The 22874-nt window shown below is 48.8% G+C and overlaps 4 protein-coding genes and 1 non-coding gene across 10 annotated transcripts; 3 read left to right on the top strand and 2 right to left on the bottom strand.

Annotated features, from left to right (window-relative positions):
* The first annotated feature begins 2833 nt into the window (after positions 1–2833).
* On the top strand, positions 2834–7058 carry psmd4a (proteasome 26S subunit ubiquitin receptor, non-ATPase 4a). The gene is made up of 10 exons (XM_030120671.1): positions 2834–2882; positions 3464–3604; positions 3884–3998; positions 4109–4195; positions 4415–4483; positions 4618–4833; positions 5279–5387; positions 5484–5615; positions 5724–5776; positions 6499–7058. Exons 1-10 carry the CDS (start codon positions 2857–2859, stop codon positions 6667–6669), a joined length of 1119 nt encoding a protein of 372 aa, XP_029976531.1. The 5' UTR covers positions 2834–2856; the 3' UTR covers positions 6670–7058.
* Positions 7059–7313: 255 nt separating this feature from the next.
* znf687b (zinc finger protein 687b) lies at positions 7314–16301 on the top strand. 3 transcript variants are annotated; one of them, XM_030120440.1, is made up of 10 exons: positions 7314–7377; positions 8860–11220; positions 11508–11800; positions 11891–12075; positions 12316–12492; positions 12578–12740; positions 12978–13322; positions 13419–13519; positions 13611–13698; positions 14348–16301. In XM_030120440.1, exons 2-10 carry the CDS (start codon positions 8874–8876, stop codon positions 14963–14965), a joined length of 4317 nt encoding a protein of 1438 aa, XP_029976300.1. In that variant the 5' UTR covers positions 7314–7377; positions 8860–8873; the 3' UTR covers positions 14966–16301. The 3 variants fall into 3 exon arrangements, with proteins under 3 accessions (XP_029976300.1, XP_029976299.1, XP_029976298.1); XM_030120439.1 differs by having other exon boundaries at positions 11475–11776; XM_030120438.1 differs by having other exon boundaries at positions 11475–11800.
* On the top strand, positions 12778–12912 carry LOC115381022 (small nucleolar RNA SNORA13). Its single transcript, XR_003930393.1, has one exon. It is a non-coding gene; the product is annotated as a small nucleolar RNA SNORA13 (small nucleolar RNA).
* Positions 16302–16785: 484 nt separating the features above from the next.
* aqp10b (aquaporin 10b) lies at positions 16786–19128 on the bottom strand. 4 transcript variants are annotated; one of them, XM_030120445.1, is made up of 6 exons: positions 18552–19128; positions 18016–18142; positions 17732–17869; positions 17552–17670; positions 17265–17482; positions 16786–17181 (listed from the first exon to the last, which is right to left on the bottom strand). In XM_030120445.1, exons 1-6 carry the CDS (start codon positions 18636–18638, stop codon positions 17010–17012), a joined length of 861 nt encoding a protein of 286 aa, XP_029976305.1. In that variant the 5' UTR covers positions 18639–19128; the 3' UTR covers positions 16786–17009. The 4 variants fall into 4 exon arrangements, with proteins under 4 accessions (XP_029976305.1, XP_029976304.1, XP_029976302.1 ...); XM_030120444.1 differs by having other exon boundaries at positions 17740–17869; XM_030120442.1 differs by having other exon boundaries at positions 17552–17869.
* Positions 19129–19938: 810 nt separating this feature from the next.
* On the bottom strand, positions 19939–22638 carry hax1 (HCLS1 associated protein X-1). Its single transcript, XM_030120483.1, has 7 exons — positions 22458–22638; positions 21893–22143; positions 20741–20949; positions 20569–20632; positions 20349–20482; positions 20124–20247; positions 19939–20041 (listed from the first exon to the last, which is right to left on the bottom strand). The coding sequence occupies exons 1-7, from the start codon at positions 22520–22522 to the stop codon at positions 19968–19970; spliced, it is 921 nt and encodes a 306-aa protein (XP_029976343.1). The 5' UTR covers positions 22523–22638; the 3' UTR covers positions 19939–19967.
* Positions 22639–22874: the final 236 nt, after the last annotated feature.

Raw genomic sequence — 22874 nt, 5'->3', positions numbered from 1 at the left:
ACTATTCATCTCACAGGAGCGCCTGTACGTATTCACAACCAAAGATTGTCGTCAACTAAGCCTTAATTCAGTGTACGGAGTAATAACACAACTCCACCTCATCCAGGCGGGAGTGTTTTACAGTCATTGCCCCCCCCCCCCCCCCCCCTTTTTTTTTTTTTTCTTTAGTGTATTTCTCTTTGGTGTTTATTTGGGCTCCAGGGAGAAATTTGCAATGTACAGCATGACTTTTGCTACTTCTTTCGATTTAAACCGGCAACTTGGTTTGAATAAACATTTCTTTTATAAGAAATGATTGATACGCTGTAAGCTGCATGGTTTTTTTGGGTTTTTTTAAGACGAGAGGCTCATAAAATGGTTTTCATCCCACTAAATGCTCTAATGGAGCGAACTTGTTTTTAGGAACTGTGAATCTTAAATGTTGTGACTTTTAATGTTTGGGTCCATGATATTGCCTTTTTTGTTGTTGTTGTTGTTGAACAACCTCTCTCACATAACCTGACTGGTGAATTCGCCGTCTGTATTCAGTCAGTCACAAGCTTGAGTTTGTAGCAGCAGGAAGAGATTCCACTAAAGAAACCTGTGAAGAACAGTTTGTGTGAAAGTTTTTAAATAACACGCATTAAAAGTAAAAAGCACGTCCTCGCTGAATGAGGATGGAGCGTGAGATCATTACAAACTGGTACAATCACTTTGTTTACTGTTAGAATCTAGATTAATGAGAACAAATGGAAAGTTGCAATGAATATGAACAGTTTAAACGGGGTGTCATCCTGCTAAGAAAGGCATTACAGTTATTTTAATGTAATTACTCATTAAGAATTGCATGCAGGTTGCTTTTTTTGTGTTTTTCCTGGGATCAACAAGTATATTGAAAAGGTGACCCTGTCCATGTATACTGGCTCATTTATTGAGCAATCTTAAAAATGTGTTTCTGGAAACAATTTTGAGGGGACCTTTTCTTTCCCCCCCATGTCATTGTCTTTGTTTATATTTTGTTTATACAAGTGCGATTGGGAACTGCAGCTGAGTCGATTAAGCGACTCCCGGTACACACGACCTGATGGTCCAGGGCTGCAGCCGCAGCACTTTCAGACCTGCTGATGTGTGCATTTAGTTTAAGACTTGTGTTGGTTTTGTGAATGGTGTTACTCTGTGTGTATCTCTTTGTTTACCACTTTATGTTTTACATTTAAACCACACAAAAGATTTCTTAGTCGTTTAAAACATGCAGGAGAGATCAAAGTTTTGTGCATTATTACTTTTCTTTCGTCATCATGAGTTCTCTTAAAGGTGGTTAGTGTTGGATCTGTAAACGGACACAACGGTGACACTGCAATGTCTTAAGTTGTTTTTTTTTTCCGACTGTAAATTGAAAATTACACAGGCTGCAAAATATCAGAGATTCTACTTCTTTTATACTGATTTGTGAGGTGTTGCCTTTACCTTATAATAATTGTATATTGTTTTTGTCAACATTACTGGTTCTATTCACTTTAATCCTAAATTAACCTTTGTTGCTGCAGATGATTTATTGGAGCGTTGTTCTTCTGATCTTAGGCTTTCTGCAGACACTCATAGATGCACTAGTAAAGACCAGATTAACATGTTAATATCTGATTGTCTGTGATAAATATGGTGAGGCTGAAAACTTACAAGTGAGATTATCTCAACACATTAACAGAATCCTGGTTTTGTCTGCAAACCTGAGTCTTAAAGGTACTTTTTTATAACGTGAAACTGCTCAGTCTTTGCACCCAAGGCCGTGTGTGCTCTATTTGAACTTGATGCTGTGACTTTGGCATATTAAATTACAGTTTGAAAGTACAGTATTTTTTGTTAGAAAACAAAAAGAAAATTTGAAAACAGCTTCTACTATACATTATTTTTGTTTACAATGCAAGTCCTTAATGAATAAACTGTGCAATATGTTCAATTAATCAACACTTTTCTAAAGATACCCAAAGTATGCAATTGCCACTTGTGGCTGATAAATAATTTTCCTTCCTCTTGGCTTTTGTGTTATATTGTCAGTTGTTCCTTAATCCCAGCGTACTTGTGCCTTGTTCTAAATCCACACATGCAGCCTGTGAACCAAACCTGTGGCTACTCATATTTATTATAGTATTTATTGCTGTATGTATTGCCCTAATTTCCATAAGTGCTTATTAATGGTGATGGACTCTCAGCAGACAATAATGTAAAAAGAAAAATAGTGATGATTGTATTGAACTGTTTTCTCACTGTTTTTCCCATCTGTAAATGTAACTGGACTTTGAATTGTGTGCAGTTATGCGTTTACAAAAATCACAGCAATGCCTTTTTCACAGAATACAAGTTCACTCTCTGTCTTACTCTTTTGGAGATGCCATGTTTTTCACATGTGTACCTGAGATTATTAAAAAAAAAAAAAAAAAAAAAAAACTTTTGGTTTGGTTCTTTGTTGCTTCAGTTGAGCTTCCGTCAATCCACATGAAACATACTGTAAGAGAATTTTTGTGCTAAAGTAGCTTTGTCATTTGAAAATCTTAATGAATGTGAATAGTTTGTGATTGTTATGCAGAAATTTTAAATGTTTCAAAACGAGTATTTCTGTTCCTTTTGATTCTGAACATTGATTAAATTAGACCAGAATTTATTTTAGAATTATAGTATTATGAATAGGTGAGATACAAAAGTTTTATAGTAAAATTAAAAACTGATAACTATACAAATTTGAAATGATTTATTCTATTGTCTCCGGTCTATAAACTGAAGGAGACAGATTGGACCAACCAGCTGTCAGTTTACTCAAGTTTTATCCAATCAGCTGCGAGCTTGTTTTGAGGCGACAGAGAGCAACAAGAACTTTCCAAAATGGGGCTTGAAAGTACGATGGTCTGGTAAGAAGTCCTCAAATTTCTGTATTTACATCGTTGTTGTTTTTTGAAGAATTTGTCTGAAGACATATTGGTTATTTGGTGGATAAAGTAGCTTTTAGAGCGGGACATGGATGAAGTTTCCCGGCTCCTTGAGCTGGTGTTTTACGGTTAACAGGCTAGCTGGCTAACCAGGCTCAGCAGGCTGAGTCATTGTAGCTTCAGTTCGCGTTTCTTTTCTCTGTTCATTGGCAAATTATTCACTTGTAAAGCATGAGACCTCGTTCGGATATAACACTTTGAGCTGTTTTGTAGTTTCATTTTCTGTTATTACCTGGCAACACGGATAATTTGATTGTTTTGGCCGGTGTCTAATAAGCTGTCACAAACATGCTAAAGTTAGCAAGCCGTGCTAAATGAGTGTTTTTATTGACAAACATTTAAATAACCTTTAGTAAACTTAGAATGTTGTGTGTTTAGTGTTCCCAAATAGAACTGATTGTAATGAAAAGTCATACTAAGAGCAGGTTTCTGATCCTCGTTGTAAACTTAAATGGGCTAGCTGTTTGGCTATGTGGCGTGCTAATGTCCCTTTTTCCCGTCAGTGTGGACAACAGTGAGTACATGAGGAACGGAGACTTCCTACCGACCAGGCTACAGGCTCAGCAAGATGCTGTCAACATCGTGTGTCACTCTAAAACAAGAAGCAACCCAGAAAACAACGTGGGCCTCATCACGATGGCAAAGTAAGCATGGTGGTCTGCTAAAAAAAATATATCATCTGGCTGCGAGGCAGCAACTCATTTAACTCTGTAAAGACAGTGAGGTGCAGTTTTGAGGATGTTTCGAGATGAATTGATGCTCATCAGTTCAGTGCATTGTCTCTGGATGATGTGTTTAGGGCAATGTGCATCTGATTGTTGATAATGGATCGATTTGCCATTGTAAACTGCTTTTTGTGTTTTAAACTTGACTTGTATATGAAGCTGAAGGTGAAATTCACGCAAACTTCTTTTCTCACTCAGTAACTGTGAGGTCCTGACTACGCTGACACCAGACACCGGCCGCATCCTGTCCAAACTCCACGCCGTTCAGCCCAGAGGGAAGATATGCTTCTGCACAGGCATCAGAGTGGCTCATGTGTGTAACCCACAGCTTCAGAGTCTATTTAAAAAAAAAAAATACTGTCATTGATTTGAGGTTTTTCTTCAAGCAGTATTCTGAAATCTGTTTGTTGCTTTCTTGCGCAGCTGGCTCTAAAGCACAGACAGGGCAAAAACCATAAGATGAGGATCATTGCTTTTGTTGGGAGTCCTGTAGAGGATAACGAGAAAGATGTGAGTTTTGTTATTTACACATTTTCATTTTCATATGTTTAACATTCCTACAATACTCCACTGAAATATAATTGACAAAGCATGAGGTCTAGTGTTATATAGTTAGTGCTGATCTCTCAAAAAATGTTCATACAGTTTAACTTGGATATCCTTTATCTTCTCAGCAACTTTCTTTTTAACTTTCGTTGTGTTTCTGTTGCAATCTGCTCATTTTTTCAGCTTGTCAAGTTGGCAAAGCGCTTGAAAAAAGAGAAAGTGAATGTGGATATCATCAACTTTGGAGAGGAGGTAAAGAGCTTAATGTTTTGTTTTCTAAGTTTTGATCTCTTCCTTTCCACATCATTTTCACTTGTGCTTTCAAACAGATTTTTTTTTTTTTTTTTTTTAACTGTAGTTTCCATCCGTCTCTAATGTTCCTTCAGGAAGCAAACACAGAAAAGCTGACTGCATTTATAAATACTCTAAATGGGAAGGAGGGAACGGGCTCCCACCTGGTCACAGTCCCTCCGGGGCCCAGTCTTGCCGACGCCCTGCTGTCCTCCCCCATTCTGGCCGGCGAGGGAGGCTCCATGATGGGTCTCGGAGCCAGTGACTTTGAGTTTGGCGTGGACCCCAGTGCAGATCCAGAGCTGGCCCTGGTAAGAATTATGTGAATGTATGGAAAATGCCAGATAACTTGTTTTTTTTTTCCCCCTCACCCTTCGGTCATTCAAAAAAGTAGACAATAAAACACTGTGATTTGTTTTTGTTGTTGTTGCTTCTGTACAAATGTAATTAGAGTTGCAATTTTAGATGTTTTATGGATGCTGACACAATGTTGTTTCTACATCTGAATGTCACTGATTCATTCATAAGTAGAAACTTCTCATAATGCAGCGTGACAGAATAATAAAAATTGTCAAAAGCAATTTCATGATTCATTAAAACTAAATATCTCTGTTACGCTGAACTTGAATTTGGTGAAATTGAGTGAAATCTCATGCGAGTACTTGCCAGAATATTAGAAGTGCAGCTTGCTGTGTGAAATTGTGTATTTCCTGGAGTGTTTTTTGCTCACTGTGTTGTCTTTGTGCTTTCCTGCAGGCCCTGCGTGTGTCGATGGAGGAGCAGCGACAGAGGCAGGAGGAGGAGGCCCGCAGAGCCGCCGCCGCCTCTGCTGCCGAAGCCGGCATGCCGACACCCAGCGCAGACGGTGAGTGAAGGATTGACGGGCCCGGCTATGTGACATCGCAGATTACTGTAATTTTGGGCTGAATGATTTCCCCCTCCGTTCCTCTTTTTGTGTCAGAATCGGAGGAGGCCTTACTGAAGATGTCGGTTTCTCAGCCCGAGAGCGGCGCAGCGGTGCTTCCAGACTTCAGCAGCATGACGGAGGAGGAGCAGATAGCCTACGCTATGCAGATGTCTCTTGCTGGAGGAGGTGAGTTGCCCCAAAGTTTCCTTCAGATTCACAAAATTCACACTGTAGACAGCATTCACTGTCTTCCTGGTGTGTTTGGTGGATGACAGTTTTCCTGTTTGTGAACAGAGTACGGTGAAATGGATACAGGAGCCCCCATGGACACAGCAGAATCAGCCAAGGTGAGTCTTCACTCATCGATTTCACATGTAAAAGTAAGACGATGGTCATTTTAGGCACATTTGAGCCAGGGATCAATTGAAAAGGCCTTCCACACCAGGCCGACCGTTTGCCTTGGTCCACTGCTTTCCCCCACTGCACCTTTGAAAGTGGAACAAACCGCTTTGACAAGGTCTCGTGGTTCCAACAGCAGCTGGTTTGGGGCATGCCTTCCTGAAAATAGAACCAGGAAGAAGAGACTCTGGATCATTTATTGGCCGGGAGTGAAGATTGAAAATCAGCCCGCTTCACATACATTCTTGTGATATTTGTTGGTTCACTTGCTGGACAGCTGCTGGCATTTCCCACTTTCAAAAAAAAAATAAAAAAAATAAAACTTGGATCTGCTTGTGAATGAACTGAGGAAGAAAACTGTGCTGTTTTAGCATCCTGAGTTTACTTCAATGAAAGTAATGAGAATATGCAGATTGATGCTGTTCTTTCAAAATCATAAAAGTACTTATGAAATTTGACAAATGCCATGATCCTTTATGGCGTTTTCTCTTCAAGAAATTAAAATTTTCAGTGAATTTTGGACAAAAATTAAGACAAAATATTGAGTGACATGGTCATAGTGTACATTCTTTCACCCCTACTCTTCCTGAGGGAGGAGTCGAAGAACGAGATTTGAAGGAGGGGCTGTATACCATCAGAACTGACTCTATCTTCTGCAATAATCAAACAGGAGGAAGACGATTACGATGTGATGCAGGACCCGGAGTTCCTGCAGAGCGTGTTGGAGAACCTGCCCGGCGTCGACCCCAACAACGAGGCCATCCGCAACGCCATGGGCTCCCTGGCCTCCCAGACAGGAAACAAGCCAGATGGCAAAAAAGATGAAGAGAAGAAGAAATGAGTTGGGAAAACAGGAGGAAAACTCGAACTATTTCCAACTACTACAGGATTTATTAAACATATTAAAGACTGCTGATGCAAATCCCTGCATGTCAGCAATCTCACATTTATTACCACCCTTTTGTCATAATTACTCGGAGGCATCAACATTAAATAAAATGTAAAAAGAAAAAAAAAACCCTGATGTGATGTCTTTGGTTTATGATTTCCCCAGGAACGTTGACACCATGTTAAAAATGTAATGTGGGCCTGTGCTCTAAACCCTGCATTTCTCTACATGGATCCTGACAGAACAGACGGATTTCTGGTGACAGACTTTTAAATGAACACTTACCAACACTTCTGTCACGTCTTTGTGTTTTTTTGCAATAAAAGAGATGTGTAAATATCTGATTGTGTTTTGTTTGTGTTGATGCTTCACGTTGTTGACAGTGCGCGCGCCGGTGACGATTAGAAGAGAAAAACAAACGCATGCACAGTTCCAGTTTAAAGCAGCTCTGCAACCGGTCATGTGTTGAGGGTTGCTGGTGTGTTTAATGTGATTTTCAAGCAGAAACATTAATATATAGAATATACGTGTCGCTTGCAGCATCCTCCGTGCGTTTTTCCAGCGCGAGCTGAGGCTGATAGGACACTTGGGGTCACGTGACGGGAAGCGCAGCATTTTCAGCTGAAAACGAGCTCGGATAGTCGGGAATCGCACATCCAGGTAAACAACCAAAATACTAGAGAAATCACAGGAAAATCCACATCCCGGGCGCTCTTTCCGGTCGCATCGTCGACCCCGCGATCACCGGGATGTTCCCGCTGTCACCCCCGAGCCTCGGCACGCGCGCTGCGGCTGCTTTTTAATGGCGAGCGCTAGCTAGTTAGCTAAATGACCCCTCTCTCTCCCTCTCCCTCTCTCTCCCTTCTGTGTTGGCTGGAGCTCCGCGGCCAGCTAGCCAGCGCAGCCTCGGTCGTTAGGTCGCCTTTCGGGAGGACGCTCCCTCCTCCCCCCGCCGGTTGCGCCGCGTCTCGAGCGGACCCCGGCGCGAATCCCCGGGTCGCGCGGTTGAAAGGAGTGTTTCCCATTCATGTTAAAATCAGAGCCGCTTCCAGCCAGCGGAGCGCGGCTGGCTGGCTGCAGGATCGCCGCCGCTAACAGCGCGCTAGCAGCTAGCGGCTAACCCGCCGGAGCCTGTCAAGCTTCTCCCCGGCGGACGCCGTTAAGGCACCGGGCGTGGAGCCGCAGCAGCCCGCGCGCTGCCCCTGCACGGTGTTTCGGGACTGAAATGGACACTGCTTGTCTTTGATTGCTGTGAACGTTGATCATTAAAATGCACCGTTGCCCCCTTCTTCATTCCCCCTCGGCACTGACATCACAGGTTCCCAAAGGGAATCTCAGGGGAGGGTCAGCAGCCAGAAATAAAGAAGCACATCAGTTATACACAAGAAAGCACGCATAGGCACCTAAATCTGTGTGATTCAGGGCATTTCTGATGACATTTACTAATATTCAGGAATATTAAACCAGCATCAGATTCAGAACTGACAGTTGGTTGTGTTTCCTACCGTCAACAGCATCTTGAGTGTCTATGGCATTAAACACAACAATCATCACCTCACTGTCATCCAGGATGTCAACAGAAGTTATTTCATCCAGTTTCTGGGTCCCTCGGGCTCAGATTTTAAAGAGTAACCGTGATAATAATCTCATCAGATTTGCTTTTGGTTTATTATTTACATAACTCAGGACGCGCCTGCATTAGCTTTTGTAAACATTCTCTATTGTGATCAGCCTCGACTACCCCTTTTATGTCACTGAGGATCTCGATCCACATTTTCCTCACGCAGCCAAAATAAACATTGCAGAAAGTGTGGAAGGCTGCTTTAGAATAGAATAATCCCTCTGAGCCCTGAGATCCGTCGTCGTATCACATGATGTGGCATTTTGGGTTTGAAAACGCTGCATTGTTGTACTCATAATGTCAGTTTTACTGCTCTTAAGATGAACCAAATCTTTTTCTTCTTTGTTGTTTTCTGTCAGCATGTTGTAGTGTTTATGCTGCATTTACTATACATATGTTTTCTACTGCTGTTCATTTTGTGTATATTTCGTGTCACTGCTGCCTCAAAAATAAGTGACTGTACATAATTGTGTACTTTCTTGCCTTCTGCCTCATCAGCCTGTGACTTTGTGTGTTTCCAGGAGTTGATCCCGGCATGGGGGACATGAAAACCCCAGATTTCGATGACCTGTTGGCAGCATTCGATATTCCTGACATAGATGCCAAAGAGGCCATCCAGTCGGCGCCAGATGAGGCGGAGGGGCCTCACGGGGCGGCGGGTGCCCCCCTGGGGAAGCCGGACAGTGCGGTGGGCGTCGGGTCATCTTTGAGACCGCCGAGCCCTTCAGACCCCCAGGGGGACACCTCCATCGTGAGTGTGATCGTGAAGAATAAGGTTCGCCTTGAGGCCATGGACGGCGCGGAGGGAGCCGCAGACCAGGTCCCCATCGACGTGATGGCGGGCGTCGACGTGGGCCCCAGACTCGGCGCCTGCGCTCCCGGCATGGCCGAGGCGGAGGCTCTCAACCACAACGGCTTCGGAGCGTCCGGCGTCTCCACGCCTCTCCCGCTCGGCCAGGCCCAGTCCAACGGGGCGCCGTGGTCGCTCAACACCCCCAAAGTGTCTTCAGAAGCCGCGGGCGCCAGCTCGGCCAAGTCCCACAAGCAGGGCGGCAACATTTTCAACAGACTGAAGCCGCTGGTGGCGCAGGGCTCCGGGGACCCGGTGGGCCGGGCCAGGAAGATGCAGCTGCTGCAGCAGCAGCACCAGCAGCAGCAGGACACGGGCCAGGAGAGGGCCGACGGGGTCAAAGCGTCGCTGCCTTCGTCCTCCTCTCTGTCGGCGGGGGCGTCTCCTCTGACCGCCGCGGGCCCCGTCGGGCTGGCCTCGCCTTTCTTCCCCCCTTCCAAGCCGCTGCTGTCTGCTCCACCATCGGCGCCATCGTCACACCCACTGCACTCGTCTCAGCCTTTTAACGGAGCTCCCAAAAGCGGGCCTGCTGGGTTTCCGCCCCAGCAGATGGAGGAGGACGACTCGGACCCTGACCTGGGGAGTCCCCTGGTGATCCAGGAGACCCCGGACTCCCCCACGTGCACTCAGCTGAGCCGGCGATACAAGTCCGACTCCGTCTCCGCGCAGCCCTCGTCCTCCTCCGCACCGCAGCCTAAACCCGGGGACACCCCGTCGGGGGCGGCTCTGACCTCGGCGACCCCCCAGTCCGGCTCAACGGAGAGCCCCCAGGTGGAGGACCGGCATCCGGAGCACGTCATCGAGGAGAGAGACTCGCCAGAGAGCCCCGAGCCGGAAATGCCAAAATCAACCGCACAGGTCGCAGCTAAGAGGTGCTCCAGCCCCGCCGTGGCGTCCACGCCGCCCCCCGCCGAGCTGCGGGAGCCCAAAGAGGAGGAGGAGGAGATGGAGGTGGGGAATGGGATCGACAGGATTGTGGATAACAAGGCGGACAAAGCAGAAACTGTGAGAACCGGCGAGGAGAGCATGGAGGTGGGTGACGGCAAACCCAGACCGCCATCGTCCTCCGATGTGGGAGAAGCCGGCGTGGCTGCGCCCGCCGCCTCGGGAGCTCCGTCCCGACCGCTCAAAGTCAGGATCAAAACAATCAAAACGTCGACAGGCGGAATCACCAGGACTGTCACCAGAGTAGCGCCGAAGGGCGCGGCGGCGGGGAAAGGCCTGGACAAGGGTGAAGCCGGCGAGCGGAAAGTCCTGGGGGGGAAAGGCCAGAAGCTGGAGGCTTCCTCCGCCCACGTGACGTCTGCGTCCCAGAAAGTGAGCGCTCTCAACGCCCTGCCCGTGTCCACGCTGGCAGCCAGCAGCGTCATGCTCGCCGCCGCCACCAAGGTGCAAAATAAGATGGCCGCGTCAGACAAGGCCAAGGTTTCGGCCACCGCCGTCAGCATCACGAAGTCCGCCGCTCTGCCCGTGACCCCCGCCGTCACCTCCTCCCCAAAGTTCTCCGTCGCCGCCGGCGGGATCAGCGTGCGCTCGGCCACCAACAAAACCGCCAACGGGGGCGGCGCCGCCGCCGCCATCATCAGCAGCGCGCTGCAGCCCAACAAGCCCGCCTCCATCGTCAACAGCACCGGCGCCGTCATCTCCCGCAGCCAGTCCAGCCTGGTGGAGGCCTTCAACAAGATCCTCAACAGCAAGAACCTCCTGCCCAGCTACAAACCCGACCTCTCCGCCCCGCCGCCGCCCGAGTGGGGCCTCCCGCTGCCCGCCACCGGCTACCGCTGCCTGGAGTGCGGCGACGCCTTCGCCCTGGAGCGCTCGCTGGCGCGGCACTACGACCGGCGGTCGCTGCGCATCGAGGTGACCTGCAACCACTGTGCGAAGAGGCTGGCCTTCTTCAACAAGTGCAGCCTGCTGCTGCACGCCCGCGAGCACAAGGAGCGCGGCCTGGTCATGCAGTGCTCCCACCTGGTCATGAGGCCGGTCACCGTGGAGCAGATGATCGGCCAGCAGGACATCACGCCCATCGGTGGTGAGAAACCGCTCCATGGGTTGATGAATCTGTTATTTTTTTCTCTCACCGTTTCAGTTATTCAGAATTAAATCAGTAAAAAAACTGTGGTTGAAGTTACCTGAATGATGAGAGATCAATAATGTATGCGATATTTATTCTCAGATTTGGAAAAGTTTTCAAAGTGTTGATGTCATTCTTGAAAAGCGTGCATGTGCCATCCTCATTCACCACCTCCCATTTGTCTCCTCTGTTCTCTACCTGCGGCTGACCAGGCCTGATCTGCTCTTCGTCCTCCTCTCCTCCAGTCTCCTCTCCCTCAGCCACGCCCGGCGCCCCGTCCGTCTCCGCCGGCTCCAGCCCGCTGAAGGACTCGTCCTCGCCGGCAGCGGCGGCGGCGCAGCCGCGGCCGGTGCGGCGCGCCCTTCAGGGCCCCCAGGCGCTGATGCCGCTGCCCTGCAAGAAGGCCGAGGGGCTGCAGTACAACAACTTCAAGTGTCCGGAGTGCCAGACGCAGTTCTCCGGCAAAGCCGAGCTGGTCACACACTTCCAGCAGATCAGAGCTGCTCCCAACTCAGTGAGTTTTGGAGACGAGCGGACAGTTTGTGTCCCGCTGCTGCTTCAAAGCTCCCTGAAAACAACATCTTCAAGCAGTTTTATCTCACACGCCTGCTTTGTTCCCTCCTCTCAGACGTGCATGCAGTGCTCGCCTCCCATGATGCTCCCCAACTCGTGCGCCGTGTCCGCCCACCAGAGGATCCACAAGCACAGAGCGCCTCACGTCTGTCCCGAGTGCGGCGGGACGGCGCGGCAGGCCAGCTTCCAGACGCACCTGGAGGAGGCCTGTCTGCACTTCGCCCGGCGCATCGGCTACAGGTGCAGAGACCCGCGCCGCGGTGCGTCAGTGTCTAGTGCGATAGGGAGGTTCCACCAAATACAATTTGTCTGGAGCCACAAACACGCGAATTATTTGAAATTAAGAAGAAAAAAATCGGAGTGTAAGTTTGTTTTTATTTTCTCATGAAGACTTTATGTAAGTTTTTGCTGCAGTTTTTCGGAACGTAGCGTTGTCATGTTGTAGCGGAGTTCCAATGCGTTGTGTCTTCTGCGGCGAAGGTGTTCCAGCTGCCAGGTGGTGTTCGGAGGCCTGAACTCCATCAAGTCCCACATTCAGACTGCTCACTGCGAGGTCTTCCATAAGTGCCCCAGCTGCCCCATGGCCTTCAAGTCTTCCCCCAGCGCCCAGAGCCACATCAGCACCCAGCACCCCACGCTGACCGGAGGACAGGCCAAGTACGCTCGCCGCCTCCACCCGGACGCCTCCAACCGAAACGCCTCCTCTCTGACCTCTCATTTATCTCCTCTCTCTCTCTCACAGGATGATCTACAAATGTGTGATGTGCGACACGGTTTTCACCCAGAAACCTTTGCTGTACATGCACTTCGACACTCATTTAGCCAAACAGAAAGTGCACGTGTTCAAGTGCCCTGACTGCACCAAGCTCTACGCCCAGAAAGGCTCCATGATGGAGCACATCAAGGTGTGTCAGCGCGCACGCGGGACTCTCTGGGTCTTTTTGCCTCGATGTGTTGCCCGTTCACTGCGTCCTCCGGTGGATGTGGCGTCAACCGAGGCATACAGTAAATCTTGGATCGGCCTTTGGGAGGCTTCCCGTCGGAGGCCTCGTCCTAAGTTCTATACCAAGAACAGAAAGTGTGTTTTTAATAGCGGAAATGAAAAGTCGCGGAGGCTAAACTTGGTCTGTTGTTTCACTCAGACGGCCCACCGAGGCCCTTCAGCCAAGCAGGAGTCGCAGTCCGACGCCTCCAATCCCGCCTCGGCCCCCGCCGGCCTGTCCGGACCCCCCGGCCAGAAGTCCAAGTCCTCCGGGAAGCCCGACAACTCGGACGGCGAGGACTGGGGGCGGGAGCAGGAGGAGGAGGAGGAAGAGGAGGAGGAGGAGGACGACGACGACGACGCGGACGCGGACTACGAGGCCCCGGGGGGCCACTCCAGCTCGGCCGCCCCCAGCGCCCCCACCGAGTGGACCTGCCCGCAGTGCCAGAGCACCTTCACCGACAACGACGACTACCTGAGCCACGTGAAGATGGAGCACGGCAAGGTGGCGCCCCGCACGCCGACGCGCCACGGCCCCGGAGCAGAGGGAGGGTTTGTAGACTCCAGAGATCTGACGTCTGCGGGGTGTTTCTCTCCGCAGTTCCCCTGCCGTATCTGTGGAGGCACGTTCAGCACATCCTCCAGCCTCCGGCGCCACGAGCGCGTCATCCACGAGGGCAACAAGCGAGTCTTCCATTGCCAGTGAGTCACGGCCGGGGTTCCAGGTGGTGTGGCGGCGGCGGCGGTGGATCCTGGGTGATTCGAGTTCAATCTTGTGTGATTTCAATTCCAGATATTGCACAGAAGGAAAACGCACCTTTGGCAGCCGCTTCTTACTGGACAAACACATCCGGCTCCATCACAGGTCCACAGACGGACAGGTGAGTCGGCACAGCGCGCTCACAGTTATTTACTACTGGAAGTTTGGTGGTGACGTGTCTGCAGGGTTCAGTTGGTCAAATATTTCCTGGAGGAATCTGTAAATAAAATCCTAAAATAATGGGTGTTCTTTTCATCTAATATTTAACATATATAGCAGATAGTGATCAATCAATCAAGAAACACAGAAACACGACACAAAGGAAATTGTGCCTTAGGGGATTTGAAGAGAACCAACTATCTGAGTTTAAGAATGAAAAAGTTACAACAGACTGATTTACAACCGAGAAAATCACTTCAAATAATTCTGAATGAACTCCTCTGTGTTCTTATGTAATGTTTGACTTTATTCCACTGCTGCTTTTTTCTGGGAATAGTTCTGAAAAACAAAACAAAAAAAACAAAAAAAAAAAAAAGGTGGAAATCAATACGTTTCTTCATGGATATGTTGTGTCAACGACACCGAGTTTCGGCCGTTTCCATGGTAACCGTTGACCCACTGCAAAGGTCGCTCTGAGTCACAGCAGATCTTAAAAACAAGTGAAAAGCTTGTGTGTTTTTATTGAATCATCAGGAAAATAGAAAATAAATATATTCATTCATTAAAAAAGGGATTTGGTGTGAAAAGCTGTTCTCTCCGGTCGCCCTCAGGGCCCCCCCATGACCAGGAAGCGAGCGGCCACGGGCGGCGAGGGGCCGGGGAGCTCCTCGGAGCAGGACGGGGAGGCGGGCCCCCCGGCGGGGCGGGCGGGGGACGAGGAGGAGAACTCCACGGAGGACGGCGCCGGCGCCGGCGCCGGCCCCAGCCCCGCCAAGAGGACCCGGGGGTCGGCGGCCCCCGCGCCGCCGGGCGCCGAGCCGGAGGAGGAAGACAGCGTGTTCCGCTGCGTGCCGTGCGGCTTCACCACCGAGGACGGCGCCGAGTTCCAGCGCCACATCCCCCAGCACCGGGGCGACACCGCCTCCTTCCAGTGCCTGCAGTGCGGCGTCTGCTTCGCCTCGGCCGGCTCGCTGGGCCGGCACCGCTTCATCACCCACCGGGTGCGGGACCCGCAGGGCGACGGCGAGCGCGGCGCCCCGCGCGCCCACGGCTCCCCGGACGGCTCCCCCGCCGGCTCCCCGCCGCCGGCGCCGGGCGAGGACGCCGACGGCAACCTGAGCTGCAAGGTGTGCGGCCGGCGCTTCGACAAGGCGTCGGACCTCAACACCCACTTCAGGACCCACGGCATGGCCTTCCTCACCGCGCACAAGACGGACAAGCCCCAGTAGAGGGGGGGGCGGCGGCGCGAGGCCGAACGGACCGTGGAGGAGGAGGAGAGAGAGAGAGAGGCTGTAGAATATGAATGTTGATGAAACAGAGCTGCTCCTGTGCAGCCTACCCCCCCCCCCCCCCGCCCCCCCCGGCTGCCACAGACAGCTCCCCTCTTCTGTGCGATTGTATCTGCATGTTCGATTAGACTCCCGCGTGGAAAAAGCATTTCAATATCCGCCATACTGTGTCCCAAACACGGCGTCCTTTTTTCCCCATTTCCACCCCCCTCACTCTGCACTGACTGTAGCCACCTGCCTGTTTCTCTGTGTAACACACACACACACACACACACACCTCCCACTGTACCCCCGACAGCTGTGTTTTCTACGTCGCGTCTTTATCAGTCCACGCTTGTTTTTAAGTTTTCAGGCTTCAGGTCACTTTATACAAACGGAAAAAAAGAAAAAAGAAAAAAAAAAAAAAGACGTCCAATGGAAACGTGCAGAAGCATGAAGGAAGAGAAACCTGCGGCCCGGAGACTCCCACACTGACTTTTACGTTGCTAATCTATTTATTTATACAGAAACACACGACTGCTGTTGGTCTCTGTGCGAGTCGGTCGCGTGGAATCTCTCTAGACTTTAGTGCAATTCAGAGACGCGCGGCGAAGGCCTCGGAAGGCGCCGTGAATCAGTTGTGATGTTGTTAATCGTTCAGCTAGAAGAAGAAGAGAGATCGAGGCTTCCCGCCCGTAGTTTTACGTGTTTGACCTTTTGCCCTGTAAATACATGTAATGACACTAAACGAAAGCGTTCTGGTTTTAGTAACTTGCTATGATAATGTGAATAACGTATAGTATTTGTACTTGTACTGTCCCCTTTTTTTCCAAAAACGATTTGAAGTTTAAAAAGAATATTAATAATTAAAAAAAAAAAAAAGAGTCCCCCCCCCCCCACCACCACACGGAGTCAGCTCCACGTTGTAATTACAGAGCGGAGGGAGAGGCGGAGGGGGTCGTGTCGTCTTAATGTGTATGAAAACAAACGTTTATCTCTTTGAGACGGTTCTTTTTTTATGGACAGACTCAGTGCTTGCTGTACTCACATTTCTCTCGTATGTTTAAAAAAAAAAACGAAAAACAAAAAACGGCCTCGGCGGTCACGCGACGGAGGCCTCTGAGTGGACGTTATCTTTTATTTTTATTTTTTGGGTTTGTATCTTTTATATGTCATATCATATTTATATAGCTCAGTAGTGGAAACTTCATGTCATTTTCTTTTCCATGGTTGTGGTCTGCTTGCTGAAATGCCATACACTTTTTGTGCTGTTTGGAAATAAATGTTGAAAAACAGACGAAGCGAGTCCGTCACTCCGCCTGTTCCTGCTGATATCGGACCAGATGCGATGAATTCCACTTTTTTCTCTCTTCGGGAACAAATTATTTAAAACTAAATAATTTCCTTAACAGGAAAAAGATGAACTCAACAGAATCTCTCTCCAGCGTTAGTTGCATAACCCTTACATGAAATGTCATTTTCACTCGTAAAATAAAACTTTTCAGCCATAAAATGTTTTTTCTTCTTGCAACGTCAGATGTTTTATTGTAGCTCATCACATGAAAGGTTTTTATTGTTCGACAGAATTTTCCTCACAAGTGAAAAGAGGATCTCGAACAAACAAAAACATAGATCTTTTACTTTCGAACATTTGCAATAACATAAAAAAATAAAAAATTAAATTAAACCCTTTCTGGGAGAATAAAAATAAAATGTGCCTCTTTTAGAAATCGTTTTGAAAAAAAAAAGGTAAAAGAAGTGATTCAGCAGGAGGTTAAAGGTTAAACATCGGGTTAGTTTGTAAAAATCATAACTCTGCCTGCTCCTCATAATCACAGCAACACTGACCGGATACAGCTCACACACACACAAACACACACACACACACACACACACACACAGTCCATGCAGTGCGTCAGTCTTTCAGTTCACAGTGTGTTTTCCTCGGCTCAGACCTTCAGACTGACTTCAGTCCGTTTCCGTTTTCCTCTCCTTCTGCTTCCAGTCACTCCATCTCCACGTCTGCTTTCCCCTCCACGTCCTCCTGGCGGCCGTCCTGCCGCTCCGCCGGGGGAGGCGGGTGGTGCGCCTCCACCATCAGCTGGTACACCAGGCAGCCCAGCAGGGCCCCCAGGCAGGGGGCCACGATGGGCACCCACCACCAGCCGCCTCCGGCCCTGCGGGGGGGGCGAGTCGAATACAGACGCTCAGCGTGGCGGAGAGGGAGAACGCGGCCGCGGCGGCGGGTGAGACGGCGTACCTGAACACGTCCGGCCCCCAGCCGGCGATGTAGGTGAACAGCCGGGGCCCGAAGTCCCGGGCGGGGTTCAGGGCGTAGCCGCTGTTGCTGCCCATGGAGATGCCGATGACCAGCACGGCCGCCCCCACCAGGACCGGCTGCAGGGCGTCGGGGACGGGGGTGTTCCTGCGGTCCCCCAGCGCCAGAACGCACAGCAGCAGCGCCGCCGTGCCGATCACCTGCAGGCCGAGGGAGAGTATCCATCCTCCATCCGGATCAGGGTTTACACTGAGACGCCGATCTGATACCTGGTCCACGATGCCCCCCCACACGCTCAGGTAGTCTGCCGGGTAGGTGCAGAAGATCCCGGCGGTGGCGTTGGGACCCGTCACCTCCAGCTTCCCTCCGCTGAACGTCTGGATGGCGTCTGCAGGCGGAGAGGTTCATGGTGAAGACACTGGAGGGGGAGCGGTGTGTTTTCTCCTCACCGTAGTACTGCAGGCAGACGGTGGCTGCAGCCAGGAACGCTCCCAGCACCTGGAAGAAGGTGTAGAAGGGGAGCTTCTTCCAGGGATGCTTCCCCAGAACGCACAGACTCAGAGACACGGCGGGGTTCAGATGAGCTCCTGAAACAAACACAAAAACCAACAAAACTGTCAGATTTCTGTCTGAATCATTTACAGCCCGGACTCCTTATCAACAGGACTTTATCTAATGAGTGTGATTAAGAGTAATGGCCTGGAAATGCTCTTCCCGTCCCGGTTCTTCTTACCTGAGACTCCTCGAGAGACGAAGACCCCGAATGTGACCCCCAGAGCGAAGCCCAGGTTGATGGACAGGTACTGGCCCTTAGTGTCCCGGGTGGTGACCACCTGAGCCACGGAGCCACATCCGAACAGCTGGAGGGACACCAGATCCTCATTATGCAACGGGAACGGCTCCGGCAGTACACACTACACTACAGACACACACATCTACACAACGACGCAATCTGCTGGTTTATGAATCTGTAAAGAGGAAACTGCTGCTTTATGGTTTGCGCTGTAAACGCGAGGTGTGATGGTCATTCCAGATAAAACCAGCGGAGACTCTTCCCTCCCGGCGACTGTCTGTCACCCGGCTCTGACTGCACCGATCAAAGTCCTCCGTTACCCATTGTGCAGATTCACCAGCTGCTCCAACAACAAGAGAGCAAACATGGAACTGCAGGAGCAAAGCGTCTGATAAACTCCCTGATCTGCTCCCTGAAGTTAATCCAGCTTCTTTCAGAGTTTGGAAACTGTCGAGACGTTGAAGAGAGACACTCACGATCAGGACGTAGACGCCGAGACATTCAGCCAGACACTCTCTGACCAGCTGGCTGCGGATCTGACACTTCTTCAGCAGCCTCTCCATCACGTCCAGCGCTGGGCGAGCCTTTCGCAGCCGGGACGCTCTCTCCCCGTCTGCCCGTCTGCAGAGTTTGTACTTTCACACTGGAACCCTGAACACACGTCACACACTTTACGGCTCAGCTGATTTGATGGTTATTGTGGGTATGCACACACACACACAGTTTTTTTTTTATACTCTGTGAAATGGCAGCATGAATGAATTCCTTCGACTCAAAGTCCACTGTGATCTCCTCTCTGACTGGCTGGAATTGTCCCTGCTGTTTCACTGGTTCTCTCTTTTACACACTCTTATAAATTTCATTTCATACACTTTTATACATGATCTTTTCACCATGTAAAGTTTGACATTCACGCCTTCAGAGTCAAAAATCTGCTGAGTTGACAACACGAGCAAGACAAAGGAAGATAAAACTGTAAATTATGTTTCAATCTATCAACTTAAATTAACACTGGAAACTTCTGGAATGGTTTCTACTGGGCTCCTTTCACAAATACTAATATTTTCGGGCTCCCCACAAAACTTTCTTCACATTATCAGTATTTGGTGTTGAATTTTGAAGTAAAGAATGAATTAAATCCTTCAATCAAGTGGTAACAGAACCACAGACAGATCATCTTCAGTGAGCCGGAAAGGCAACACGGTGCCATATTAACCTTTACACTTGAATGTTCAAGTTTTTCTTGGTTGTGGCACAAAGTATATGTGATCAAAACATTTATAATTTCATGAAAACTAAACGACTGCAAATGAAAATGACTATGATCTGAACATAAGGCTGATTTTAATGGAGCGTTTTGGTGCAAAGTGCAGTGGCGTTTTCTTTCTTTTGAACATTTTTTAAATTTTATTTCATAAAATCATTGTTTTCTTTGAACGTTCTACCATCTGATTAAATGGCACAATAGTCCTCTTTTTCAAAATCGCTAAGAAATCAATAAATTCCACAACATGAAGGGCTAAGCTGCTGGACAGGACACCAAAAAAATAAAAAGAGACTCAAACAAGTTTGCAAATATAATGAAACTCTTTATTTCACTCATCACTCGCTCACAGTGTCAGACCTACAGGACGTTACAAAAAGAAAAAAACACGATGTTTTGGTTGCAGGTGTTGTGATTTGTTGAATTGATTTGCAGCTTCTACCCTACATCCTCATGTTGGAGTCTGATTTTTGAGCCTAAAATAGCCAGAACTTTATCTAACGTGTCGAAATCATGCGTCTCCATACGTCCAATAAACACACAAACTCACAGCTTCAGAGAAAACACCTGATTTCAGGGAACAAACGCCTTCGCTGGTCTTTCCAGGGGCTCTTCCTCCCTTCACCTGTCATTTAAAGCCTCCGAAGAATTTGGAGAATAGCGACTGATCATCTCTCAGGTCTGAAAAGTGGCGCGGAGCACCTGGAAGGGAAACAGAAGCCGGAGGAGGGGCGGTGAGGTTCAGGCTGCGGTGAGACGACAGTGGGGGAGGAGGGGGGCTGACCTGGGAGGACCGGAGGAGGAGTGTGAGGGTCCGGACCCTGCAGGGCCCCGGGACCCCCGGAGCGAGTCACCGTGGTCTCCTCGTTGCCTTGTCCGTCTCGGACCGTCCGCCTCTCCTCCACAGTCTGACCACAGAAAGAAAAAAAAAATTACTTTAACTGAACTCTGCATGATCAGGTGTTTAATGTGGAAAAAAACAAACAAACAAACAAAAAAAAAAACTCACCCCGTCTGGTTTCACAACCTTGGTGACGACCACGGACTGGAAGAAGGAGCGCGCTCTGGGCTCGCTCGGTGCCCGGCCTGCAGGGGGCGACAGGATCTGATCCAGGCCTCCCGACTGCACTATAGAGTCCAGATCTGTGTGAGAACATCAAATCAGTCCGATCAGATCAAAACTCTCACCTCGATTCTGTTTTACTGATAAGCAGAAAACTTCCCCCCACCTACGTCCTCTCTGATGGCGTCCTCTGGTGGGTTCTGACTCTCCTGTCTCCAAATGTCATGAAACTGCAGGGACATCATGAGGAAATTACAGATCTGTCATGATGACGGAAGAAATAGAAGAAAAAACAAAACAAACTTTGATGAATTAAATGAGAGAGAAGGAGAGATGACCTTGGAAAAAGGAGTCCAGCCGTGATAGGGCGAGCGTGAAAAGTCTGGAGACTCAGAAGGGCTGGCGTCGCCGGGGGGTCCTCCGGTGCGGCGCCGGGCGTCGCTGTCAGGGGATTTGAGCATGAAGTCTCTGAGCGGGTTCCCTCTGGATCTGTCCACGCCTTTCTCTGCTCCCTCCTGAGGCGGAGCCGGCATGACGCCGGGAACGTCTGAAACCACACGGGGGACTGAGTGAGCGTACCGCCGGGGAAACACGCCTCACTGCTCGAAATAACACAGAAACTGTGAAATGTGAAGCAAACAGCCACAATCGGATTAAAATCATGGTTAAAGGAAAAACATATGTAGATGACTTAAAAAAATAAAAACAAAAAAATTGCAGAAAATAGAAAAAGACCAGAGAAACAACTAAAAAGGCAAAAAAAAAAACAAAAAAACAAAAACAAGAAAGAATCCAACTACATATAAATAACTATAAAGAAACAGTTTGAGCTCACTGACATTTTTTTTAAATAAATAATTAAAAAACATCCTTTCAAATATGCTCTTCTTTCTAGTTTTAGCCATAAAATTTGTCTGAGACCTCAGTCTCAGTGAAATAAAGATAAAAAATTAAAGTAAACATGAAAGCTGCTCAGTGACAAAAAGTAAAGAATAAAACAGAAAGTCACCACAAAGAGAAGCAGAAAGTTCAACAATAAGAACAGAAAAAGCACAAAGAGACACAAAGACCAAATACCACAACAAAGATTTAAAACAGAAAGAGCCACAAAAACACCAAAAATGCTTTAAAACAACCACAAGCGAGAGAAGAACACCACAAAAACCTCTAAATACGACCACGAAAACTATACAGCGTATTTACTCCTGATTGTTTATTTTACTGTCTGCTCTGGGTTTGAGTCAGTGTGTGTATTATTTCACCACCTATTTCTTTATGCATCAATGATTGCTTATCATTTTGTGAATTAGCAGTTTTGTGAGGATGAGATAACTGAATGTCAGCTTGAGAAATAACCCAACTTGCCTCCACAGCCACACACATAATGCCCTCTGACCCCTCCCTGAGCCCTGTGCAGACCTGCTCAGGTCCACGTGAAGCTGAAGACCCCCAGCCTGTCTCACACAGGGGTCCTGACTCTGCTTCCATACCTCTGTGTCCAAGCTGTGAGTGTCCGTCCCAGTGGCCGAGCTGGGAGAAGATCTCCTCCATCTCCCTGAAGACCTGTCCGAACACCGGGGGCTCCTGGATCCTCATCCCGTCCGGACCGAAGCTGAAGCCGAACCTCCAGGCGCTGTCAAAGGGGTCCTGGTGGTCTCCCCGGAACCCGTCAAAGTACATCCCCTCGTCTTCATCGTCCTCGTCGTCATCGTCGTGGGTCATCGTGTCGAAGAATGGGTCCCTGGTTAAGAAAAATAAAAGTATAATCCATATTAATCACTATAACTCGACTTGGGACAACAGAACGTGGACAGATCTTTACAATAGATTACATCTAAATAAAGGAGCAGTTCACCACACTTCGGTAATAGACTTTACACTCAATCGTATTAACGGTTCTAAACAAGACAGCAGCCACTTTAGCTAAGAGACCCCTGTGGTTTTCCTGGCAGAAAAAATAATCTTATTATTGATGGAGCTTTCTTCTGACTTAACTGACGGAACTCGTGCTAGCTTCAGTTAGCCGAGCAGCTGCTGGTTGACCACGACACTCACCTGTGGCCGCGGTACTGCCCCCCAGGGACCCCGAAGAAGCCGCGAAACAAGTCGAAGACACTCATCTCATGTTAAAATAGTCAGAAAACTAAACCATAGCGAAAAAACATGCCCGCAAAGCGAGCTGCGACAGGGGCAAACAAACAGAGGGAGGGGCGAACAGGGGGCGTGGCAGCAGGGGACAGTGTCGTAAAACGCTCTGGATGATTCCTGACGTAAAGTGTCGCGTTGCTAGGTTACCGTACTTAACTGAGAAAAGGCGCAGCGGGAAACACGGGAGCCGTGATGGGACATCCGGTGCTTTATTCAAATGTGCGTGTTTATGGAATAAAAAAGAAAACCATCGAAATGCAGTTTGTTTGCTACTTCAGGGGTGACTGAACAAGTAAAGACGTTTTCTCAAAGCAGCCAATTACT

This window comes from Salarias fasciatus, chromosome 22 (assembly GCF_902148845.1).
Source record: "Salarias fasciatus chromosome 22, fSalaFa1.1, whole genome shotgun sequence".
Lineage (NCBI taxonomy): Eukaryota > Metazoa > Chordata > Actinopteri > Blenniiformes > Blenniidae > Salarias > Salarias fasciatus.
This window is presented reverse-complemented; position numbering and strand designations above follow the sequence as displayed.